This window comes from Bactrocera oleae, chromosome 5 (assembly GCF_042242935.1).
Source record: "Bactrocera oleae isolate idBacOlea1 chromosome 5, idBacOlea1, whole genome shotgun sequence".
Lineage (NCBI taxonomy): Eukaryota > Metazoa > Arthropoda > Insecta > Diptera > Tephritidae > Bactrocera > Bactrocera oleae.
In genome coordinates this window covers 44,689,856-44,713,613 of record NC_091539.1, presented here as the reverse complement: position 1 = coordinate 44,713,613, position 23,758 = coordinate 44,689,856, and the positions used below count along the sequence as shown (strand labels likewise).

The 23,758-nt window shown below is 35.5% G+C and overlaps 3 protein-coding genes, 1 long non-coding RNA gene and 1 pseudogene across 4 annotated transcripts; 3 read left to right on the top strand and 2 right to left on the bottom strand.

The window, feature by feature from the left end:
* Window positions 1-3,018: 3,018 nt before the first annotated feature.
* LOC118681444 (uncharacterized) lies at window positions 3,019-3,999 on the bottom strand (annotated as a pseudogene).
* A 5,800-nt stretch (window positions 4,000-9,799) lies between these two features.
* On the top strand, window positions 9,800-11,010 carry LOC106624237 (angiopoietin-related protein 3). The gene is made up of 4 exons (XM_014243927.3): window positions 9,800-10,012; window positions 10,107-10,156; window positions 10,259-10,348; window positions 10,431-11,010. Exons 1-4 carry the CDS (start codon window positions 9,884-9,886, stop codon window positions 10,951-10,953), a joined length of 792 nt encoding a protein of 263 aa, XP_014099402.2. The 5' UTR covers window positions 9,800-9,883; the 3' UTR covers window positions 10,954-11,010.
* Window positions 11,011-11,684: 674 nt separating this feature from the next.
* Window positions 11,685-13,524, top strand: LOC138857335 (uncharacterized). The gene is made up of 3 exons (XM_070109723.1): window positions 11,685-12,512; window positions 12,601-12,635; window positions 12,710-13,524. Exons 1-3 carry the CDS (start codon window positions 12,423-12,425, stop codon window positions 13,236-13,238), a joined length of 654 nt encoding a protein of 217 aa, XP_069965824.1. The 5' UTR covers window positions 11,685-12,422; the 3' UTR covers window positions 13,239-13,524.
* On the bottom strand, window positions 12,981-13,869 carry LOC118681445 (uncharacterized). Its single transcript, XR_004977175.2, has 2 exons — window positions 13,736-13,869; window positions 12,981-13,169 (listed from the first exon to the last, which is right to left on the bottom strand). It is a non-coding gene; the product is annotated as an uncharacterized lncRNA (long non-coding RNA).
* Window positions 13,870-14,797: 928 nt separating this feature from the next.
* On the top strand, window positions 14,798-16,062 carry LOC106624235 (uncharacterized). The gene is made up of 3 exons (XM_014243925.3): window positions 14,798-15,013; window positions 15,111-15,713; window positions 15,791-16,062. The coding sequence occupies exons 1-3, from the start codon at window positions 14,865-14,867 to the stop codon at window positions 15,861-15,863; spliced, it is 825 nt and encodes a 274-aa protein (XP_014099400.2). The 5' UTR covers window positions 14,798-14,864; the 3' UTR covers window positions 15,864-16,062.
* The last annotated feature ends 7,696 nt before the right edge of the window (window positions 16,063-23,758 follow it).

The following is a 23,758-nucleotide window of genomic DNA, read 5'->3' as shown; positions in this document are numbered from 1 at the left end:
CCTGTGCCATAATTTGATCACCAAAAGCCTTTCGCAATATTTTCAACGTGTTTTTGTACGGACACATATTAGTTCCGTAATAAAAATTTTAGTCAAGTTCTTTGCTCAACAAAATCAACTATTGTAAAAATCAAGAAATTCATTTATCGATGTTTACAAAAACTCATGTAATTCAAAGATAGTTAAACCGTTTGGCAAACAGACACTTGACAATTGTTATAGACAGTCCTGTCAACCTAGAAAAAAACGTTAACTGCCTTCCTGATGTGCGAGAGTTTTAAATTAAAATTTCACCATACCTTTTGATCACAGTAGTATATCAGAGGAACGGGAAAAATATCTTTATTCCTTATATTATATTATATATATTATACTTGTAGAGTGGACATGGTTTCGCTCTCTAATAATAATAATAACCCAACGATTACCCTACTCCCGCCCCACCTAGGCGAGGGGCGCAATCCACATACGTGCGGAAATAGCCGAGTTAAGAAGAGGCAAGACAGTTTTTAAAGCGTTGAGATCTAAAACAGCTATGCAAACAAAAATTTCAACAGCTAAGATTTTCAGTTACGATATAATCAATTGTTACGTTTTTATAGTTTAGAGAAATCAATATAGTCTTTTTAATCTTGAAAAGTGCGTCAGATAATTCAAATGTGCAGGAATGAGAATTAATATCATGACAAATACGGCGGAATGGTTCGCTTAGTTAAGAAATTTGATCAATAAGATTTTAATAGTAAGGGTCTATAGTGCCTCGAATAGCAAACCGGGATATTAAAATTAATTTCAGACAGGAGAAAAGAACTGCAAACATTTCCATTCAAGTTTTTTACTAAGAATTTTATATCAAGCATTTCCCTACGACTAGAAAGTGTAGGTAGATTTATAAGTTTTAAACGATTAGTGTATGGAGGTAGACTTATCCTAGAAGCCCATCGGAAATGAGCTAGGGCGCAAAGTAAAAATTGTTTTTGGCTTGAAATTGAGCGAAATCAGACTAAATAAATCCACGCATTTTTGACATATGATATCATTTTCATTAAATCATATTCTTATAATTATGGAAAGTCTCATCTAAAAATTTGTTGTAATCGAACTTTTGCCTTCTAATACCGAATGAGGATCTTTGCGTTTATACTTGATATCGAAAATATCGGTCAATTAGTAAGTATTATTCATTTCCATATTATGTTGTGATAAAATCAATTCAGTACTTCTTAATTCAGTAGTTCGATTCTTGTTGAAGGCAAATCGCGCAGTGAAAGCAAAAAACGTTCGAGTGTTTTATGCAGCGACTGTTGTTGTTATTGTAACTGTTATATAGTCCCCGCTTAGATGGTAAGTAATAGTTTGGTTGTCGTCAAGGTCATCTAACGGGAGGTTCAAGAAACGGTCTGTTTCGAAGAGGTGGTTAGTATCATGCGGGGCCTCATTGCACTCAGGACATATGTTTGGTATGTCGGGATCTATTCTGGATAAGTAGAAGTTTAACCTGCTACAATATCCAGAACGAAGTTGCGCGAGGGTCACTTTTTTGTGGGTCGTGTGAGGAGTGAAGGAGCACAGACTGTCCAATGTGACGCCTAAAATTTTAGGGTTATTAACTGTCGGAATTTTTGTGCCATCGAGAAATATTCAGGTCCATTCTGTACTCCTTGCAGAGAAGAAGCGAGAAATATCGAAGAGGTAGCTGTTTACTTTTGAGCACACGCCATCGATTCCATTGCCCGACGTCAATATCGTGCAGTCATCAGCGTACGAGGTCACTGAAAGTCCCGCTGGTGGCTGGGGGAGTTTCGAAATATAGAAATTAAACAGTAGTGGGGAGAGGACACCGCCCTGCGGAACCCCCTGTTTAATTTTTCTAAGTTTGAAGTTTTGACCTCGAAACAGTACGGATGAATGCCGACCGCTCAGGTAGTTCATAGTCCACTGCTTCAGCCCTGGAGGGAGCGTTGATTGTTCTAGGTCCTCAAGTAGCGTTGTGTTAGTGACTGTGTCAAAAGCTTTTGACAAGTCCAACGCTACGAGGATCGTCCTCTCGCAGGGTGGCTTCTTGTTCAGGCCATGACCTATCTGGGCGTTTATGACGCTAAGTGCTGTGATGGTGCTGTGCACTTTCCGGAAGCCATGCTGATGGTCTGCTAGACTCAGATGGTGAGTGAATGACGGGAGTAACAAGGCCTCAAGTGTCTTCACTACTGGGGAAAGGAGAGTTATCGGGCGATAAGACTCCCCTTTGTTGGCGGGTTTCCCAGGTTTCAGTAGTGGGACCACTCTTCCGACTTTCCACACATCGGGTATTTGAAGAGTGGAGGACCTTGGTGAGATAGTTTACTCCCGTTGAGCCTAGATGTTTTAGCATCAGCATGCTAATTCCGTCAGGGCAGACGGATTTAGACGATTTCGCCTTTTGGAGGACACTCTGAACCTCCTCTTCGGTGAAAGTAAGTGGTGCACAGTCTTTTGGCATTTTGCGCAGCCGTCAGGTAACACATCGTTTGGCCTTGTCGGTCGAAGGGTGCAGTGTAAACTGCCGGCTAAAATAGCGGGAAAACTTTAGTATCTTTGCTTTCGGGGATAAAATGGGTATGATCCTCCAGATCAAGAATATATATAGATATAGCCGCGGGAAACTTATAGTTTTCGAGATATTTTTGTTTAAAGTTCAAAATTTCGACTATTTAAAGTACGTATTTTTTTGTTTTAGAATGAATTATACACTTATATTTTTCACTTTTATATCCACTAACACTTCACTAATTCGTTTTTACACATTTTTTTTATATTATATCATAAAAAATAGCTTTATTTTAATTATTCTTCAATTTTTGTGATTTTCACAATAACAAGATGCTTGCAAAATGTCAAATAACCAGTGTTACCTTATCGACTTTTTTTGTAAGTGAACTGAAAGAAATGAAAACAGATTATTCCCCCATTACAGGAATCCAAAACCTAGAAAAATAAAAAGTTAAGAAATTATTTCAATAAAATAAAAAGATTTTTTTTTTATGGTTTGTAAGTGTGTATTATTGCTTCAATTAATTTCATGAAAGGATCTTTATGCTTATTTGCAATATTTTTTCGCCACACATATTCAATGATAAGATCCGCAAAGTTTTCTGGATTGTTGTAATTATCCTTTGAGAAAAATCTTTTCATTACCCGCCACTGGGATTCAATTCGTTGGGTATGCGTCCCGTCTTCCGCAACGAACGGATTGTCAGGATCGCGATGGTTTACCCGACGGTGCTCATACCCGTGAGTTGATAAGCAATCATACGCCTTCCAACAATCGGTACAAATGATTGTGCCGAACGCAACGTGTTTTTCAATCAGGGGTATGAGCACCTCAGCAGACCTGACATTGTCAGGACATACCTCCAACCGCAAGTCCTCACTGTCATCTTCCACCATTCCCAACACCCAGTGCCCTTCCACCTTCCTGCCTGAAATAAGAAAAATATATAAAATTATGTATTATTGTTTATTTTTAATATTACCTTTGTTGTATTTCCTCTATCCAAATTTGCTTTCGTCAATTTGTACCTTTTTCCCAGGGCCACCAATTTTACCCAACTTCTCCTGATGGTCCACTTGGTATAATACTACAGCTTCGCGGCAGTAGTTGTACCAGTCGCATATGGTAGCGCTGGATAAAATCGGTTCTCTGACAAAGCTATTTTTACGCACCTCCTCATACGACCAATGCGACAAAAAACAAAACATAAGGTAAAATATCTGGTTTAAGGGTACTTTGGCGTTCTCGAACCAAGTACCCTTAGACCTAGATATTGCTGAACGCATACGGCACGATCCTTTTCGGCATCTAAATGTGCCGACGATACTAGTCCCCGCCATTGATAATACCATCGGGATCTTATGCATCCTGCAAAGCCTTTTCTTTAATATGAGCCCTTGCTCTTCAGCCAAGGCTATGCAGCTCTCCTTTGTTTCAAATGTTGGGAAAACCTTCCTCACATTCCACATTTCTTTCAACTCTGCCACTGTCAGAACATTAGTTCTGCACATCACGCCACGGCTTCATCAATATCTAAATATGATTATTAATAAATATTTAAAAAAATATTAAAAAGTATAATAACTTACCAGTTGAAATTCCACTCATTTTTAAAATAAAAACTTGAATAATTACTTTTATAATTTATCCTTTTCCACAATTTAAGCACAACTCACTAAACGCGTTTGAATTTTATTTGCCAAATATGAAGTAAATAGCAAATGGAAAAAACGAAACGGTACTTTTCTTCAAAAGTAACAGTATTAATATCCGTTAGAGAGCATTGATGTTAAGGATTATGTTATATCCTCTATGACAATATTACTTTTTCGCATAGAACTCCTTTTTGCGAGTTGTACAGTATTCCAAAGCTTACTCACACCGGTGGAGAGATTACAGGACTTCAGGTGCTCCACCCATTTGGTCCGCTTATGTTGGTTTACCATTTGCTGAGTCTCCAAATTAAGATCCCTTATTCAGGGATCACAGGGATCGGCATGGCGTAAGGTGTCGCGCTCGTTTGCTATTACAGCTGCTTCGGCGGGGAAATTTGGGCGGAGTTTCGCGATTCTTCCAGCCGGTATGAAGCGAGCGGTAGCAGCAGCGATCACCTTGCGGAATTGACGCTCGCCAACGATGACGTCCGTAGGAATGGGTAGTGCGTTGAAGGTACTCTCAGTAAATTCTGTGAAGCCGACCCAGTTAGCTTTATTAAAGTTAATGAAGGTGCGGTTGTCCACAGAAATAAAGTAGGGAGGTTTCTCGATCGAGATAATTATGGGCAGATGGTCTGATGCGAGAGTTAGCATAGGTCGCCAGGTTATGCTATTTATCAGACCACCGCTAGCGATGGTAATATCGAGCGAGCTATTACAAGTGCCCATAATTCTGGTGGGGGCTTCGTCATTCATTGTGCAGAATGTCGAATCGTCAATCTGTTCCGCCAGCTCCATCCCCCTACGATCGTTTAACAGGCAGGAATGCCACCAAACGGTTTTCACCATGAAGCAGCGCACCTATGTTCGGGTGATATCCTGTTGGGCAACATGCAACTGGGGGGATGTATATATTAAATATGTCGAGATCGACATCGCCTGACCGGACAGCTATACCCTGACATTCAAGGATAATTTCCCTGCGGTCGATGTCCCCATCGATTAAATGTTATTGCACGGTGTTGTGCATTATGAAGGCTAGGCCTCCACCATTATCTCGCTCGCGATCCTTACGCAAAACGTTGAAAGCTGCGCAACTCAGAACATCTGAGCGGCTGTTTAGCTTGGTTTCTTGGACCGCAGCTATCGATACACGTTCTCGGCTCATATAGGCAACTATCTCCTCGATCTTGCTCTGGAGTCCGTTGCAGTTAAATTGTAGGATTCGGGTTTGTCGCGGGTGTCCGGTCGTGATCCTGGGGGTGAGGGAGGTACGTGTAGGTGGTGGTTGTTATAGCTGTAATACCCGCATGGGCGGTTGTCGCACTGTGGTGTTGTTTGGCGACGCCACTTGATGGGATTGCGGGGGCAGACTCCTACAGCATGGGGCAACATATGACGCACTCCACTCACATGTGGTGCGCAGTCCGGAACACGACAGAAAGTGACACCAGCCAGTGCAAGAATTGCACTTGACTGATGTGACGTTCCGGTGTATTACGGCCTGACACACGGGACAGACTGTGCGAGGAACCAGGAGTTGCTGAGTGGTTCCCGTACGGAGTTTGGAGTGGGATGAAGGTAGAGGGGGGGTTGGTCAGATTGGGAGTCCTGCTGCCTAGAGCTCCTTAGGGACGTAGAGGTCCTGTTTTGGCCACTCAACTGTCAAAATTCGAATTATTTTCGGAGATATAGGCATTTTGCTGGCGCAACATTCAAACTGGTTCGGCCGGATAGAATCGTACAATAGACGGTAGGGACTCTCCGTCTACCTGAACCCATATTTCTCCGTTTTAAACCTTTTGTTCTATTATATATAAATATATATATTTATAGTAAATATATATATGTATATGCGTGTATAAGTACAAGGTGACTTGTATCTTTTCTATTTAGTATTCCCTGAGATTCAGCTGCTGACAACAGTGTTATTCTAACCTCTAAAACACGTGGACTTGTGTAGTGAGTGCAATAAAAATATTGTGAGTGATTGTTTAATTAGTTAACTGAAAATATGAATAAAAAATCCTCAGCCCGAAAAGTGACGCATCCTGACAGATCCAAAAAGCGGCGCTTTCACGGCAATTGACACACAGTGGAGAAGGAGGACACGACTTTTACAAGTTCATCAGCCGCAAAATTACTTAAAAGTAATGATGAAGAAGTTATTATAGACAATAACTACGGCTACTGTGTCCTCGAGTTTTTTACAGTTTTTTCAGCAATTTCTTCAATGATGTTGTGTGTTTCTTGAAATAAATTAAATTCTCTCGAACGGCTCACCGCGGACTAGGATTTAAAATAGCATTGCAATGTAATTGCCCAAGTGTAAGGTATTTATTATCATGCCCATTTATTGAAAAATCATTCGAAGTAAACCGAACAATGATATTTGCTATTCGACTTTTGTTAGTTGGTAGGGAAGGAATAAATATCTTTTGCAGTCTGATGGATATTTGTCAACGAATATCAATCTGTACCTACTACGCTTGCGTCAAAAACATTCATAAAGCCGCGTCTTCAGTTTATAATCTAATTATTTCCAAAGCTGCAAAAGAAGAAAAAGATTTAATATCTGAGTGCGATTCTAATGCTAGTCCAACAGAAATTACAGTTTCTGGCGATGGGATCTGGGAAAAAAGAGGGTTTAACTCTTTATTTGGAGTTACTACACTAGTAGCTAAAAATTGTAAGAAAGTTGTTGATACAGTTATTGTCAAGGTTGTAATTTTAGGAAAAATAAAAAAATTCGAATATTTCTGCTTATAACGACTGGTATGAAGAGCATGAAGAGTCCTGTACTATTAATCATAGGGGAAGTGCTGGTAAAAAGGAAGTAGGTGCTACTATTGAGTTGTTCTGTCGATCTGTTGAAAAACACGGCGTAAAATACGTGAAATACATCGGAGATGGTGACACTAAGACTTTTAAGGGTATACTTGATATGGATCCTTGCGATGGTGATCCGTTGGTACAAAAAAAAAGAATGTGTAGGACATGTACAAAAAAGAATGGGTGCTAGGCTAAGGAAAGCGAAGAAAGACAATAAAGGGGTCGGTGGAAAAGGTGAAGGCAAATAAAAGTGAACAATAAATTGTCTTGATATTATGGTTTAGCGATCCGCTGACACCCTGACTCTGTGAACGATATGAAAGATGCAGTTTGGGCCACTTATTATCATAATAGTTCTAGTAATGAAGACCCACAACATATGTATTGCCCACCTGGTACAGACAGTTGGAGTAAGTGGCAACAATCTGCATCTGAAAGTACAATAGAAGATTTTGTGCACGAAACTATACCTCTGGCTGATAACGTTTTGACAGTTATCAAACCTATTTACGACAGTTTATCATCGGATGAATTATTGACTCGATGTTTAGGCTCAGAAACGCAGAATAATAATGAATCACTCAATTTATTGATTTAGACTTTTGCGCCTAAGCATATTCATTCTGGAGCTCAGATAATTAAAATAGATACATTTATTGCTGTTTGTATTTTTAATGAAGGTTTCATTCCCATTTTAAAGATGATGACTTTGATGGGAATTCAAATTGGTACAGAGGCTCATTCATTTCCCGTGAGACGAGACAACGCCCGAATCGACCGTTCTGTTTTTATGAAGTCGAGGAAGGCCCGATGTATGAAGCAGGAATGGCAGATTAGATAAATGTAAGTATAAAATATAATTTCATGACTTAAACTGCGAATAACTTGACGCGAACGGCGGGCAAAACTTGAAACGCGTTTTTCTCGAAACTGTCTTTTTCAACCTGATACCCATGATATCTCGAGTTCTACTAGACCGATTGACTTGAAATTTTCAGGGAATCTTCCTCATAGACTCCTCTCAGCCATCCCCAAATTCCAAAATTTTGTATTTTTAAAAAATTTGAGAAAGTCAAAAAAAAGGGTCCAAAAATGATGTTTTTTTTTCAAACAGTCGCCATTTTATTTTAACTTGTCCCTAGTTCATGACCTTGCGAAATTCATGTAGATTAATAATCTTTTTATTTTTTTCATTTTAGATCACTGGAATGGATGAAATCATGGGTATGGCCACCTGCCAATTTTTCGAGACCCCCGAAATTGGCTGCTAAAATTTTGGATTTTGAAAAAAAAAATTATCTAATTTTTTTCTGTACTCTTAAAAGGTTAATAAATAACTTATAAAAAAATGTATAGTAAAAATATTAATTGCCTTCTTTATACAGCACTTTAAAAAAGACTTAAAAATCATGCCTCTAGACCAGAATACCCCCTTAAGATGGCTCCATCCATTGCATGTATTGCACCTAACCGAGGTGGAGTTTGGATGGATCCTTTTAGCGCATACGCAGCAAAAGAATTCCTCGGGGCCCGGGTTGGACTCGATGCCAGCATGGGTCAAGAGGATACAGAGTAATCCTGTTGCTAGGTGTTGCTCTAGTGACGACAGACTTAGACTAACACTTACCGATCCAAACAGGGTTAGATCGCCGAAATAACAGCCCTTGGCTGGATGAAATTCGGGTCAATTCCGGTAACGTAGAATCGGCTGTTGTGGGAATCGGCAGCGACTGTTCTTCTTCGATGGCGATAGTCAAAAATTGGTAAAACGAGTTTCAATGTAGCCTTGTGTCAGTGTTTAATCAGCAACATCCAGGTTTCAGGAAAGCCTCGTCTTCCATCATGATAATGCATCGGCTTACATTTCCGCCGTTGCCATGGCTATAGTGGTCGAACTAAGCCACGAACTGCTGCCCTATTTGCTGTATCCTTTACTCTTTTGTTTCTCACTCTAATTGTTTCGCATAGGTATACAAAAAAAACGATCAGGATAAAGACGTCTACTTCGCATGTAATACAATTTTAAATTCCGTCTGATTCTTTCACATTCCAGTATATAAATAAAACATCAATTAATATATCGAGATAAAACTTTGCCCGAATAGTCCGTCTTAAATGTGCCACCTTATGACCAAAAATTGTGCAAATCGAATCAAAACTCTGCAAGCCCCTAGGTTCCGAATGTGTGGAACCCCAGTGCTTATAGTTGACATTTTACCGAAAATATCGGTCAATGTGTGAGATAACGCAACACGTTTTAATCTAAAGTTTTCTTAACGCCTGATAGTATTTTTCCTATTCTGATCTTTGAATGTTGCAAGGGTATAAAATATTCGGTTACAACCGAACTTGGCCCTTTCTTATTTGTTTGTTTTTCTTTTGTAGCCTTATAAGTTATTGTATCACCATGATGTAAAATATCTTGATCAGATCATGCACCACCCAAGCCCCATCACCCAAGCCCCCCTATTATTAAATATTTCTCCACTATTAGATTTTACAAATAGCAAGAGTATATAATGTGCGGTTGCGCCGAACTTTACCGTTCTTTATTTACTACTTTTTACATTTATTTCTTATAAGTTAAGGAGTAGAGACTTAAACTATATGAGAAGGCTACGACAAAGGTAGGATAAACAACCTTAATAATAGTCGATAATAGTTTTATTTATTAAAAGGTCTAATGTTAATTTTGTTTAATTAGTAGTTAAAATACATTCCTAGTGGGCATGTGTTCTTGTCTTTCTCGTTAAGCAACTCAATCAGCATGTATAATCTTTTCATTCGCCTCAGTCAGATTCGTACTGTCGCTGTGTTTAAAAGAATTTCTATTTTTACTGCTGGTTATAAAATAAATAATATAAATATGGAGCCTATTGTTATTGATAAACTCCTGATGGCATTAAGTGTTTTGTTCACTACTCCAGGAAATTATATACAGTTGAATTCGAGAGATGTTAACGTGTCGTCATTAATGCGTATTGGTGGAGATAATGTGCGTATATACCTATGTATTTATATGTATCATAAAGATATGAAAGTTGAGAATTTGAATTCGTTTTTTTTTCTTATTTTCTTTCTGGTAATAGAATGCATGGCAAAACTGCAACGTTACAGAAATGAAGAATCTGCGTCACGAGTATGTACAAGTATTTAATAAAATTATCATATATAATATATGTACCATATGTGTATGCACAAAAAGCTATAACATTTTTTTATGTACCATTTCTTTATGAAGAGTTAATGAAGCCCTAAACAATCAAATGAAAACAAAAAAAAGACTGGAAAGCATTGCTACCGATCTACAAGCTATAAAAACAAGTTTAAGGTATTAATAATAATTAAATGTGTATATATAACAATGACAAGTTGTAATAACTTTTCAAATATAATCTTTTATGACTACTTAGCACCCCCAATCCGGTCGATTGTTCTAAAGTCGGAGAATTCCTTGTAAACTTACCGCAATCACACAGTTTTTTATCAGTGTTGTGTGTAAACAACGAATATGGTAACAATTGGATATTAATCGCTCATCACAAAGTCACTAACGCTCTTGTTCGTTATAAAATAACAAATGATGCACAAGAAAATGGTATGAGCGAAACTCATGGTGAATATTTTATTGGCTTTGAAAAATTGCGTGCCATTACCGATAACCAACTGTATGAATTGCTTATAGTGGAGACCGATAAAAATAATAAGCAATGGTATGATCATTACCAAACTGTGGCATTTGATGCCAATAACAAGGTGAAACAGCTGGGACAGCATAGAACCAATCGTGCTGATAAATCTATTGGCTTATTGGCTCATGCTGAAGCGGTCAATGAGAAATTGAGATTTGATTTGAATTCAAGTACGAATACTGCCGTCACTATTTATTTACGAAAAACATCACTACATGACGTTCCATTCTTTAAATATGCGTAGTATTTCTGAATGCATGCAGCTGGAAATGTTAAATAAATTATTATGTCAGCTGTCTAATCTGCTTTTGATTTTAAAATACTACGATCTTCATTCATCTTCAGGAAGACCTGGTTATTTCAATTCGTCTACCAAGTTTCGTAATTATATAATATGTGTGTACACATTTTGAATAACCCATTATGTTAAACACCGTTACAGTTTAAGTTATACGTACTCCTTGAATTCGTTTATAGAAATTAGTTTTACTTACGAACTAATTTTACTTATAAAGAAAATGAGAGGCTGAGGGATCTTTGTATGTATCAGCTTCTCGGTCGTTAAAAGTAAAAATTGCATATTTCAGTTATCAAAATTCCCTGAATACTTTTAGCTTACTTTACGTCATTACGTATGAAGTCAACCAAACGTATATGTATAATTCGGCTGAAATTTCGAGAGTAGTCACTTGCGAGAGAGTATACAAATTTTATTTTTGTTGTTATTAAACCGACATCAATAGGTGAGGCTACATACTTCTCTGACCGTCCTTAAGTGCTCTAACTGAGAAAATGTTCACAGACGATCACATCTGCAGCAATCTCCAGCTTAGAACAATTTGAACAGTGTGCGGTTTTCCTTCTAATACATTTTTGTACATATCAAACTTCCAAAGCTATAGCAACCCAAATTGGTGGAACCCTTTTTTCTTTGGCTCTTTATCATACAGTCAGTTATGTCAAAATGGCTAAAATCGGCTAATAACTATTAAGTGTAAGTGTAAGAATTAACCACCTCTCATACGACGCTATGTTCGAAACTACTAGAAGTGCGATAACTCGAGAGTCATTACGGCAGGGTTCATGTAATTAGGTTTAAAAATTGATTAATAAGCGATGCACAGCAAACGCTAGACAAATTTCACATTTGGTTCATTATTATCTAGAAACTTGAAGGTGTGGCTCATGTAAAATTTTAATATAACATTTTTCCTCCAGGTACCGAATATGAGAATAAGCACTGAAGTCGCTTGTGACTGACATTTTACCAAATATATCTGTTAATCTGTTAGATACTTATCTTACCTTAGCCCCCTTATACTGCATACAATGATTGTCGTTGTTCTAGTGGTCGCTAGGGCGAATATTGAGTAATCTTAATCAAATAGTGTGGAAATATGTACATATGTTCCTTTCAGGTTAATACCGAGAGTAAATGCAGAAAGCTTCTTCTCGCCCCATTTTGCATTATGAATTATTAGTTTTATTCATCTGTACTCTGTATGGCATGACCTTTTGCACCTAATGTGTTGGAGCTAATCTTTCTCTCAGTAATCAGCAATCTCTTGATTATAAAATATTTATTTATGTATGTATGTGCGTATATGCCGGGTCTAAGTGTGAGATTGTATAATATTTTAGTTGAATTATAAAGTGGAAGTGCACAGTATCACTTGAGTTGTGATTCGAGTACAAGTAAATTAATGCAATAAAATGCCACAAGCCATATCATTGCAACGAGCATTTATAGCGATGACATATCTACTTTCATCAAAGGAAATCAATCATATTGATAATCAAAAGGTATAGGATAATTTATCTAGTTTTTTGCTAGTATTTACGTATATGTACATATATGTATTTACTTGTATCATTTTTCGTTTTTAATAAGCAAATTTGTCGAGAATTTAAAGACGCTTCAAATAAGTAAGTAGAAATATATTAAACCTGAAGCTTAGATATAATTATAAATGTCCACCAATGCATACACTCTTATACAGCATGCAAAGTGCAGAAGAACTATTTATGAATACTACGGATAAACTAGACACGGTTGGCGAGAAAATATTACATTTACGATACGGTCAACAGAATAGGAAAATCGAACCAGCAAAACCCTATGAATGCGAAGATACATCCTTTGGAAAACTGTTTTGTGAGGACAAAAGATACGGAAAACATTTATTGTTAATAGGGCGTGGCCACATGGTTGTAACACATGATCTATATCAAAAGCTTTTAACCGGAATTCCTTGCAATAAAAAATGCATCGATAGTGATACTGACTTCTTTATTGGTACAAATAACTGTCTGCAGCTCGTTCGCGAAAAATCATTTGATGTGCTGTTTGTTTACTTTGATGCTGATGACATGGAACATTTCCGTTATATTTCTAAATTTCAATTTGATGGTAAAATGTTAAACATTACGCGCTCACGTAGTAGTATGACAGAAGTTTCTCTGAAAGAATTTGTAAAAAACATTACAGTTAAAAGTTGGAAAATATTTTTGCGAAAAAAGGTTAAATGATTTATCCAAATCTGTAAGATTATTATACTTTATAAACAAACATAAAATATTAAATGATAAGATAATAACTAAGCAAAAAATGGAGAAATCTAAATTTAACTAAATACATGTGTACTATTTGTACGGTAACTACAATTTTCTGTATTTTATTGAAATATATCAAAAAATTATTGTGTTTATTCAGGACCATAGCCTTCGTTGCTAGTGCCTTTAAAATGTTATATAATTATCTTTCTGTTAAATAAATAAATAAATAAATATTGTGTTGATTATTGTTTCGGGTAAAGCAAGTTTTTTACAAATTATTTGAACTTCCTGTTTGAACTTTCTTCGAATCCATCACAAAAATGATAATAAACAAAAGAAGATGGGACTCTTATTAAATATAGCAACATACTTATGTGGCTGTATATATATGTATGTATATGTTAGGTGTTTCATATTCCAGGAATAAGAAATACATACACAAAGTATAATAAAATATTGTATATACTTACGTTATCAGCAAATTAAGTGTTATCAAATTTGAATTTGTGCAGCCGCAAAACATTTATTTCGCAAAGTTTTTGAGGGTGTTTCAAGTGAGAGATGGTGGAAAGTATTGAGCTCGTTGCAAATATGCTCATGAGTTGGTCGTCTGAATACATATAGAAATAGTATGAATAATAAAATATCGGCCAATTTGTATGATATATTTGTGAATTTAAGTAGACATTTTTTCCAAATTTTAACAATAAAGAGACATAATTCTAAAAATTATTTGACTTATATATCGGTCAATATATAAGATATCCTAATGGTATTAATTAACCATATTTTCTTAGATATACTGTAATTCGTTGTTGAAATCAATCCATGAGTAGAATATAGAAATATGATGTAAATGTCAAAGCAATTTCATCAAAGTTAATTCAGACTTTCATCTAGGCTCAATATACACAATATTGAGATTTTTGACACTTATCCAGATGACAATAATTATTTAATTCATATGCAACATCTTTTAATATCAAGTTTTACCAAAAATTGAAAATAATTCCCGGTTTTAATTTTCGCAAATTGTGAAAGTTTAATTCGTGCACATGGAGCCGAAATTTGATCTTCCTTATCTTTTACACTATTCATGTATTTAATAATGCTCATACTAATTACCAGTGAATCATATTAACCCACGTTTAAAAGAGAATGGCCTGTTCGAATATTTATACACAATCAGTAAAATTTAGGGAGAGACAATAGTATATATTGTACATATACCAATGTATATATATTAGGGCAGGTCTTATTTGTGAATAATTGTAATATCTATATATAATATTTTAAAATGTTATTATAAGACTGAATCTATAGTATTACATTTTGATTAAAATATCTTTGGGATTATAGAGTAAATAGTGGATATTATCCGCAAAACCTAATTTTTTAACACTACAATCTGTCAAGTTTTTCTCTCTGAATTAGATCACTATTAATACAAGTAGAACCACGAGATGTTCTAAAGACCACCATAATAATCAAGCGTAGCATATATTGATATTTAAATATTTGCGAAAATCTACGCAAAGTAATTATTTAGTTTGGCGACGGTATTTCAACAGTAAGGACCAACTTACCATCATATTGATCATGTGCCCAGAAAATTTCTTTACAACAATGATTTGTTTTATGTCAACATACGACAATAATTTGAATAATATACAGATCAATTCAAAACCTTTGGACATGAACGCGGAACTAAGCTGTACAGCTGAGGCGCAGAGTTTCAATAAAAAAGTGTAAGTATAAATATGCAGACCTAAGCATTTATAAAAGTGCAAATAAGAAACAGTAAGAAGTACAGTAGCATAATTATAAATGCAATAAATTTTGTAGTTCGGAATTGGTCGATCTGGCGGAGCAAAATGATAACTTTTGTGAGGGGATAGTAAATGATATTGATGAGTTAAAAGTGTTGCTTGGTGTAAACCCAAACTTAGTAAAGGGACGCAGTAAACGGGAGACTGTTGACACAATTGACATATTGACCCATTCACATTTTACCTGTAAAATCCCAGCCATTGGTATAAAAAACAACAACGCTAAAGTGTTACCAATCACAGTGCAATGTGAGAGTAATCAATATGGAGATGGCTGGATACTCTTTGCCACTTTAGATGCAGATCATCGCAATTTAAATGAAAAGAGTACAAATGAATTTATAAATGGCTTTGGTGGTTTCACGAATAGTGAGAAAGTGAGGGAGTACTTCCTCGGCCTAAAGCGTTTGCATGAAATAACTATAGAAAGTGGAGAGCATGAATTGTTGATTTTGATACACAATGTCGATCATTGGAAAAAAGCGCACACACATTACATGCGTTACAAAAGATTCAGCGTGGCTGGTGCAGATAACGACTACAGGTTGGAAGTACTTGGTGGATACGATGGTGACATTAATGACACACTTCAAGCGTTCTTAGGAGAGCCATTTTTACGGTAAGTGTTTTTTTAAATAATAATATTATATTCGCTGGTTGACTTCTTTACTGCACTTTTCTACTTTCTATATTTAGCACTATGTTGAGTATGGAACGGAGGGGCGCTGTAACAATGTTTGTGAGAAGTGTGAATGCAAAATGGAATTAATTTGATCGCAGAGTGTACCATCAACATTTCGTGAGTTACATATTGGGGAGAGTGCAATAAATAAACCAAACATACACTTCAAAATTTAAATTTAAAATTCCACCCAGTGTAAAGAATTTATTTATTTTAGGTATATTTTTTGACTACAAAAACGAGCAATAACTTTTGGTTACAAATAATAATTAAAAATTAATTATAATGCCAATGATGTTTTAATAATTATTGCTGACATTTCATATTTATATTTATTTATTTATTCATATTTATTTTGCGTGTGTTTTGTTGATGTGTCACTGCACGGAGTGGAAAACTTTGCAATTTGTACACCGTGCAATGGTTTTGTAAGAGCAAGAGTATCTTTTTTGGCTTTCATTTTTAGCGAATTTTCTTGAATTATCAATTAAAAATGATTAAATATTGTTCTTACAAAAAAGTAACAGCAATCCAAAACAAGTAAGTAAGGACTAAAATCGGGTGTAATCGAACATTTATACTCTTGCAACTTGAAAGAGTAAAAACCCGAAAAATTCCTTCAGGTGCTAGAAAAACTTGCTACAGAGTAAAATAGTTTTGTTCATTTAGCGGTAGTTTGTATCACCTATAACTAATCGAAATAGATATGGTAATTTAGATATCCTAATGAAACTTAGTATACCAGTTCTACGCCCACAAAACGACATTAAACGAAAATCTATAAAGTGCCATAATTAAGTACTTAATTAAGATAAAAATCTGTAATTTGGCATAGAAGATTATAGTAGCAAGAGGCACCTGTGGGCTAGAAATGAAAAAAAGTGGGCTTGGCCCCGCCCTCTAATGGGCTTAATGTACATATCTCCTAAACCACTTAAGGTGCAACAACCAAATTCGCTCAATACAAAATGAAATCAGGTGATCACCCCGCCCACTCCCCATAATAAGGGTTCTGTTAAAAACTACTAAAAGCGCGATAAATCAATAAATAAATACGCCAGAGACATTAACTTTTACACCTAGGATGATACAGGAAGCCTTTATAGGAGTCGGGTTCAAAATTTGACGATGGGCGTGTAACCACCCACATTTCGGTGAAAATCCATATCTCGGGACCTACGAGACCGATATCGGCCAAATTTAGAATGTAGTATTTTCTTGACATTGTATGGTTCAGTCCGAAAATGGCCGAAATCGAACCACAGTCACGCCCATTCCCCATGTGATACAATTTCAAATTCCATCTGATTCTTTCACTTTTCAGTATGCAAATCAAGCACCAATGAATGTTTTGGAATAAAACATTGCAGGAATAGTGCCTTTCAGGTGCGCGACTTTATTACCAAAAATTGTTTAAATCGGACTAAAACTATTCAACCTTCCATATATTGAATATGTGGACCCCAGTGCTTATAGTTGACATTTTATGGAAAATATTGGTCAATCTGTACGATATGTTATAGAAATACGAAGAAAATTCTTTTCTGATAATAATATGCCTGTATGTCAAAATTGGGTTATATCGGGTCAATAATTCCTTTAGCCCCCATCTACCTAATAAAAAGATTTTCGAACTACCGACTGACATTATATCGCATATATCGGCGAATAAGTAAGATACCTTAGCGAAATTCACTGGACGTAAATATTGAATATATGTATGTACTATAGCTTAATGCCGAAAATTGAAATTGAAATTGGTTCACAAATCACCCAAACGTAATACATATTTTGATTTTCGTTGTTCTAACAAACCTAATGCATTTAAAGGTATTCTCTTGTTTTTGATCGTAGCAAGTTGCAAGAGTATGAAATGTTCGGTCGCACCCGAACTTAGCTCTTCCTTACTTGTACTACATCAAGTGAAGTTTGCTGACCCATTGTCATGTTCTCAGCTAATTTTCAAATGCAAATAATATTCTATCTGCTCAAGGATATTAAATAACATTAGAATGAAGCAGTTACAAAGAAAAAGCTATTGATAACGGTACAGTTTTTTAGGTAAAATAAATATGCGGGATGCTATTACCGTAACTGTACACTTTGTTTTGACGCGTGAAATACTGCGTATATTTGGTTCTGTTTGTGTTGTTTTTTACTTGTGGAGTTTTTTTGGGTTTGCTGTTAAGTTTTTGTAAGAACAACATTTAATCATTTATAAATGATGTTTGATTTGAAAAAATTTAATTTTTTTTAGACTGAAATATATGAGAAAAAGGTGTACACTTTCTTTTGACGCTGACAGTATATAAGTTAATAAGATATCAAATATGATTTGAAACCGACTTTGAACTGTTCTAGTTGAAATATTATTACTAAATGATTGCTGCTAGCCTGATTTCAACTCAGTTGCGTTTGTAAATCGGTCTTGTAAACTTGTTATTAATATAGCACGGTCTTCTCTTAAGCTAGTGCACCTTTTTCTTCTGAACCTTTCTTTCTCTCTATTTCGCGATATATTTTTGAAAAACGTCGTACTGAGCTTTCGTTAAAATGTATTTGTTCTGCTATTTTACCAATAGACTGGGTTTCTTTAGCCAACGAAATAATAATAGCCTTTCGTGACAAAGAAAGCTGGGTTTGCTTGGGCGTGATTTCGTTGCATTTAAAAGAAAACACAAGTTAGACAGCTAATCACTCAAGCAAATGCTTTGAAATGTGTGAAATATAATGCAAAACGTTTAAAAAGTTGCCCTGCATAGGGGTGCAACGGGCGTATTTTAAGTAAATGTTTAATTTAGTAAATATCAGAAAGGGAAAATATTGATATTTACCAATAGTCACTTGGCACTTTTGAGCTCAACTTCCACACATACACACCTTATAAAAGGTTGAAGCTTCAAATGACAATTTGTTGAATGATTGAGAACGTATTACATTTACTTGAAGGTGAATAAACAAGTAGAATACATTTCATTGCAAGTTGGCGCGGTGCATGCTGCAACGAGAGCTAGTGTCGCAGCGTTCTGTAAAGCAATAGTACATATCGATGGCGCTGCTGTTAGTGGAAAAACCTCTAGAAAGATTTTAAAAATTGCGATGGATGTAAAATGTATGATGTTTGCCTTTTGCCAAATGTGACCTTTTAAACTGATAGTGAATTTATACTGATTGCAAATATATCATATATGTATGTACATATGGAAAGTACATGGTTTTACATATTCGTATGTTATGTTTATAGAACACTTCAAATTAAAATATTATATCAATGATGTTAGTTTTATATATTAGCTGCAAAAATAAGGTAAGTATTGATATTATTAATGTAACCAAGTCAGGATGTGCACCCGGCGGTTCTCGAATATTATTTACAAAAAACATCTCTAAATAGAAAGTTTGTAATGTGTTAGTGCTGGTATAACAATAATATTTAAGAGTTTATCTAAAGTATACATACTTACTAAATTTAATACTCAGTTCAAACTGGCACTTGGAAGAAATGTTTGATATTATAGATTTTCGGAAGAACCAGCAATACGTTTATACTCCGATCAACAATATGTGGTGACATGATCAAAAATGAATAAAATCTGACTACAAATGTGTGCTCTTTTAAAAATCAATTGACACAGACTTTGTGAAATATTACATAAAGCTTTGTACATAATATGTTGCTTTGACTGCTCTAAATATTCTTTGTATATCCCCGATAATGATGATGCAATCATTTCTCTATATATTATGTCAGCTCCAATTGATGCAGTGTAAATTGAACTAAGTAGTTTGATTTATAGAATTATATACATCATGTTTAATATTCACATTATACTATATGTAACTATGTACGATTTTTCACACTTCCCCTCCGTAGCGTTAACCAACCAACAGAACGGGCCATGTGGATAGCATGACATGTGGATAGCACTGACAGAGTGACAGCTTCTGCATCAGCAACAATGATTGTGGCAGCAACATTGGGAGTGATAGTGACAGTGGCAACGAGAGAAATGCAAAACCAACAACGACAACTATGAAAGTTCATATCTATAAACTCAATATTTTACATCGGAATATAATTTCTTGCATGAAGGTTGTTTGTTATATCATAAAAAAACCTAAATGCAATCTATGGTGTAGCAAAACATTTCTCCAGACTGTTTAAAAACACGTACAAATATTGAGTATAACCTCAAGAGATGTTACGAGCCTCAACTATACTATATAGCGATGATATTCGAGCATAATGTTTTTATTCTCTCGGTGTTATTCATAAAAGTAATGTGGACTTGTATCTGGCTAGAAGTTAGATTCTAGCTAGGTTGTATGGAGACTCCCCTAATTCCTTTTATAATTAAATGGTGCAGCGTACCAAATTCAATAAAGAGACTTTTATTCTAACACTCGTCCGGTTTCCCCCGAATGTGTTTGCTCCTTACTTTTTTCTTGTGCATTTTGCTATGCTCATATATACTCGTAGTATATACTAGTTTTGTTTCTGACATTATATTAGTGCCGCTTTTCACTGACCATTTGATATGTTTGATACGGGAATATATATTATATAATATATATTTTTTTATGGTTTTTATATACATATGTAGGTACTTGTACAATGCGCAGACAAACATGTAAAAGCAACCTTCGTTGTTGAAGTGACTTGGAATTGCAATTTATTGTTTCATGTGTCCACCATTTGGCAAGTGTTGTCAGACAACTGCTAGTATTACAATGTGCAAAAATAAAATCGTATGAAACTGAGGTATGTGTGAAATATTTTATGCAATAAAAATATTCATACGTAAATGGTGTAGTACATACAGATTTGGATGTTTCACATTTGTGTAATGGACTTTATTGCGACACGAGATGTCACATTCATCTTAATAATAACAAATATTTATTTTATTGTGCTTGATATTTAAGATATCGATGGTAAACACGCTGAGTTGTTTTTTCTTGATATTTTGAAAATTTTTTTACACATATACTTATTAATATTAACTAATATTGTTAAGACAAATTTTAAACAGCCAAAGTCCGGATGAGTTTAATTCAAAAGAGTGTGAACTAAATAAACCAAAGCAATGCTTCTGGAGAAGGGACGCAGTAAGCTTTTCACCGGAGGTAACATACGAAACTCATAGGGAGAATAATGTCTTTTGTTGGGAGATTTCCTTGCTTCTAGGTGTAAACTTCCCGACCACAGCAGTGTCTTTCAAGTAGAGGTGGCTGCCACAAAGATAACAATAGATATACTGCTACGAAGTGCAACCTTTTTCTTAAAGATGATCATTCACTACGAATGCAGAGCGGCAGTACGCACCTTGAGATCACTAACTGTGCATTCCAAACTAGTCGTTATCATTTGCATCAAGCAACTTCATAATAAGGTTTGTATACCTATACCTTTAAACTATGTTGATACTGTAAAGCCGATTATCAAAAAAGAGCACTTTCGGGTTTTAAATATCAGACTGGCAACAAGTGGGTGCTTCGCCGTCCTCTTGCGATTTAAACCAACGACAGTAAAACGTAAATGGTTCATTGTGCTTTCAGCAAGTTCATGTGAGCGCGGTGAACGCTGGTCAACAACCATCTCTTGAGCAGCTGTGATCCTATTGTGTGGATTTAAGTGGATACTGTTGAATGGACAAAGCTGCTGTGTGGCAAAAAAATGTCGACAAACGGGTCTCGATACTTTTTCTTTCTTCATTCAACTTTTATTAGACTGACGTTTGAACAATGATTGATATCTTTGGTGAACTCGGCGCATTGGTTAAATCGGTATTAGTATCACAAATAACCGTATTTCGATTCCCCAAATAGAAAGCTTGCGATCTTGTCAGGGGAGTAGTTAGGCATTTGAATAATGGATTGTTTAAGATAACAAAACGTTGAGTCTTGAATAGTTGGGTTAGCATAACATTATACTACTGAATTAGTTAGTCTAATTCAATATATTATCAGAGAAATCTTGATAATGCAGCGAAGTCAACGCTTTTTGTAATAGTTATAATTTGACAGCGGTTTATCCTGTACAACGGCCATCATATTAACTAAATTATTGGTCTTGATAGAAAATATAACTTCTTGTAGGTGCTTAATAAAAGTGCAACAAAAAGTACCCACATTGTTGATGTACTATTAAATCGAATAACTTGTTAAATCAAGCAAATAAGTCACTCATAAAGCGAACGCATTTTCATTTTTCTCTTTTGTCTTCCAATTCAAAGCATAACGAACATTACGACTCCGCTTTTGTTGCAGCCACAATGGCATTACAATGTTCTGAAACACCCGCAGTGTGACCACAAAACAAACACTTTTGAATTTATTTGCTCTCCAATGGTTGATTATACCACCAGGAGCAGCTGTCAATTTCCAGTTCCTTAGCTTATTTACGGGCATTTTTCAACATCTGACATCGAGCCATTATATTTTATGCGGCTTTGGAAATGTGTTTATTTGTCAAACCAATTGAAAAGTTTATACGAGTATCGTTATGCTGGACAGCGTAGAAAAAGTTGGTGTGCTTGTTGACTTAACCGAAACCAGATGCGGAGAAGGGACAGGCTGTACAGAAGTGTTCGGCCGTAGGAGCTTTGTGAAACATTGCTCATTGTATTTGTAATCGAGTGTTATATATATATTTGTCAGTTTATTTAGAATATTTTCTTGCAGTGCGGTGAATAAAATAACTGCTGCCACTTATATTGTCGTCTGCCGTTTGTTGTTTGTTGTTTGTATTTGTTATGGTATTGTCATAATAACGCACAAATGCTGACTTATCATCTTTGCTTAAAATAAGTTTACTTTTATCACTATTTACTCACTATGTTGCTGTTGTTGTTGTACTTTGCATTTTTGTAGGCTTTCAGGCCTACCACAATGACAGTGACCAAAACAGTTTCCACTTTATTCGAACCAAAACTTTGGTGAGTGCTGCATGAAAAATCGCCGTTGTACCATGGCTTTCGGATATTGTCGTGCATAAAGAAGTAGGTCGAAACTAAAGTGGGAGGCTAATGTGGTGCAAAGTATTTGCAATTTCTTAAGTTTGAATAAACAAAATGTCGAAAACTTTTATTTATGTGCGTTTGCATGTATGTATATCTGTGAATCGACTGACTGTACTCTCCGTATGACAATAATAAAAATAACTTAATATACATATACATAAGGCATACATACTATAGGTATACATAAGGACAACAATAAAAAGGCAACATTCTGAAGTTTGATAAAACTTGCCGCCTGCTGTTGCCTATGCATTTGCAAGGGTCAAAGTGACCGCAATGATTTACTTGTGAAATTGAGATGTGCAAATTATTTATGAGACAAATACGAAGCTTTAAGAACAACCGCAGGCTCATCAAGTGCCCATGTATATTTAGTTACTGAATCCATTGTAATACTACGTAAACTCAGGCCACTATATGCAAAGGTTCATGCGATATTTGTTTATTTAATTTATTGGCTGGAAATGAGCGATTGACTAGTTTTGCTTCGACTTTAATTTAGCTACCATGTGTATAATGTATTTTAGTGTATTGCATTAAAATAATTTTTGTTAGATATTTGTAAGACACGTATATCTTTTTTTTGCTTTTAAGTAAATAAGCATTGAGTTGTCAAGGAGAGAACATACCACAACTTACATAATATGTAATACATATGGATATGTACGTAAGTACACCCTAAAATTGTAAAATCGAAGTGCAAGAGGCGCTGTTATAGGTCTTTACCTTTTCAACCTTTTTTACGTTTCAACACCTCTTATATATACACAATTTATACACGAAATAAACTCAAAGTATATGACTATACATCTGCATGTGCATACATCGCACTTAAATTGAACGAAAGTTTAACAAACCATACAAAATGAAATGAAGCGATGTATCAACAGGATGTTGACAACATATTTGCTATTGGTGGTTATTGTTGCATACTCGAGGTTGCTGGAGTAGGATTTTTCT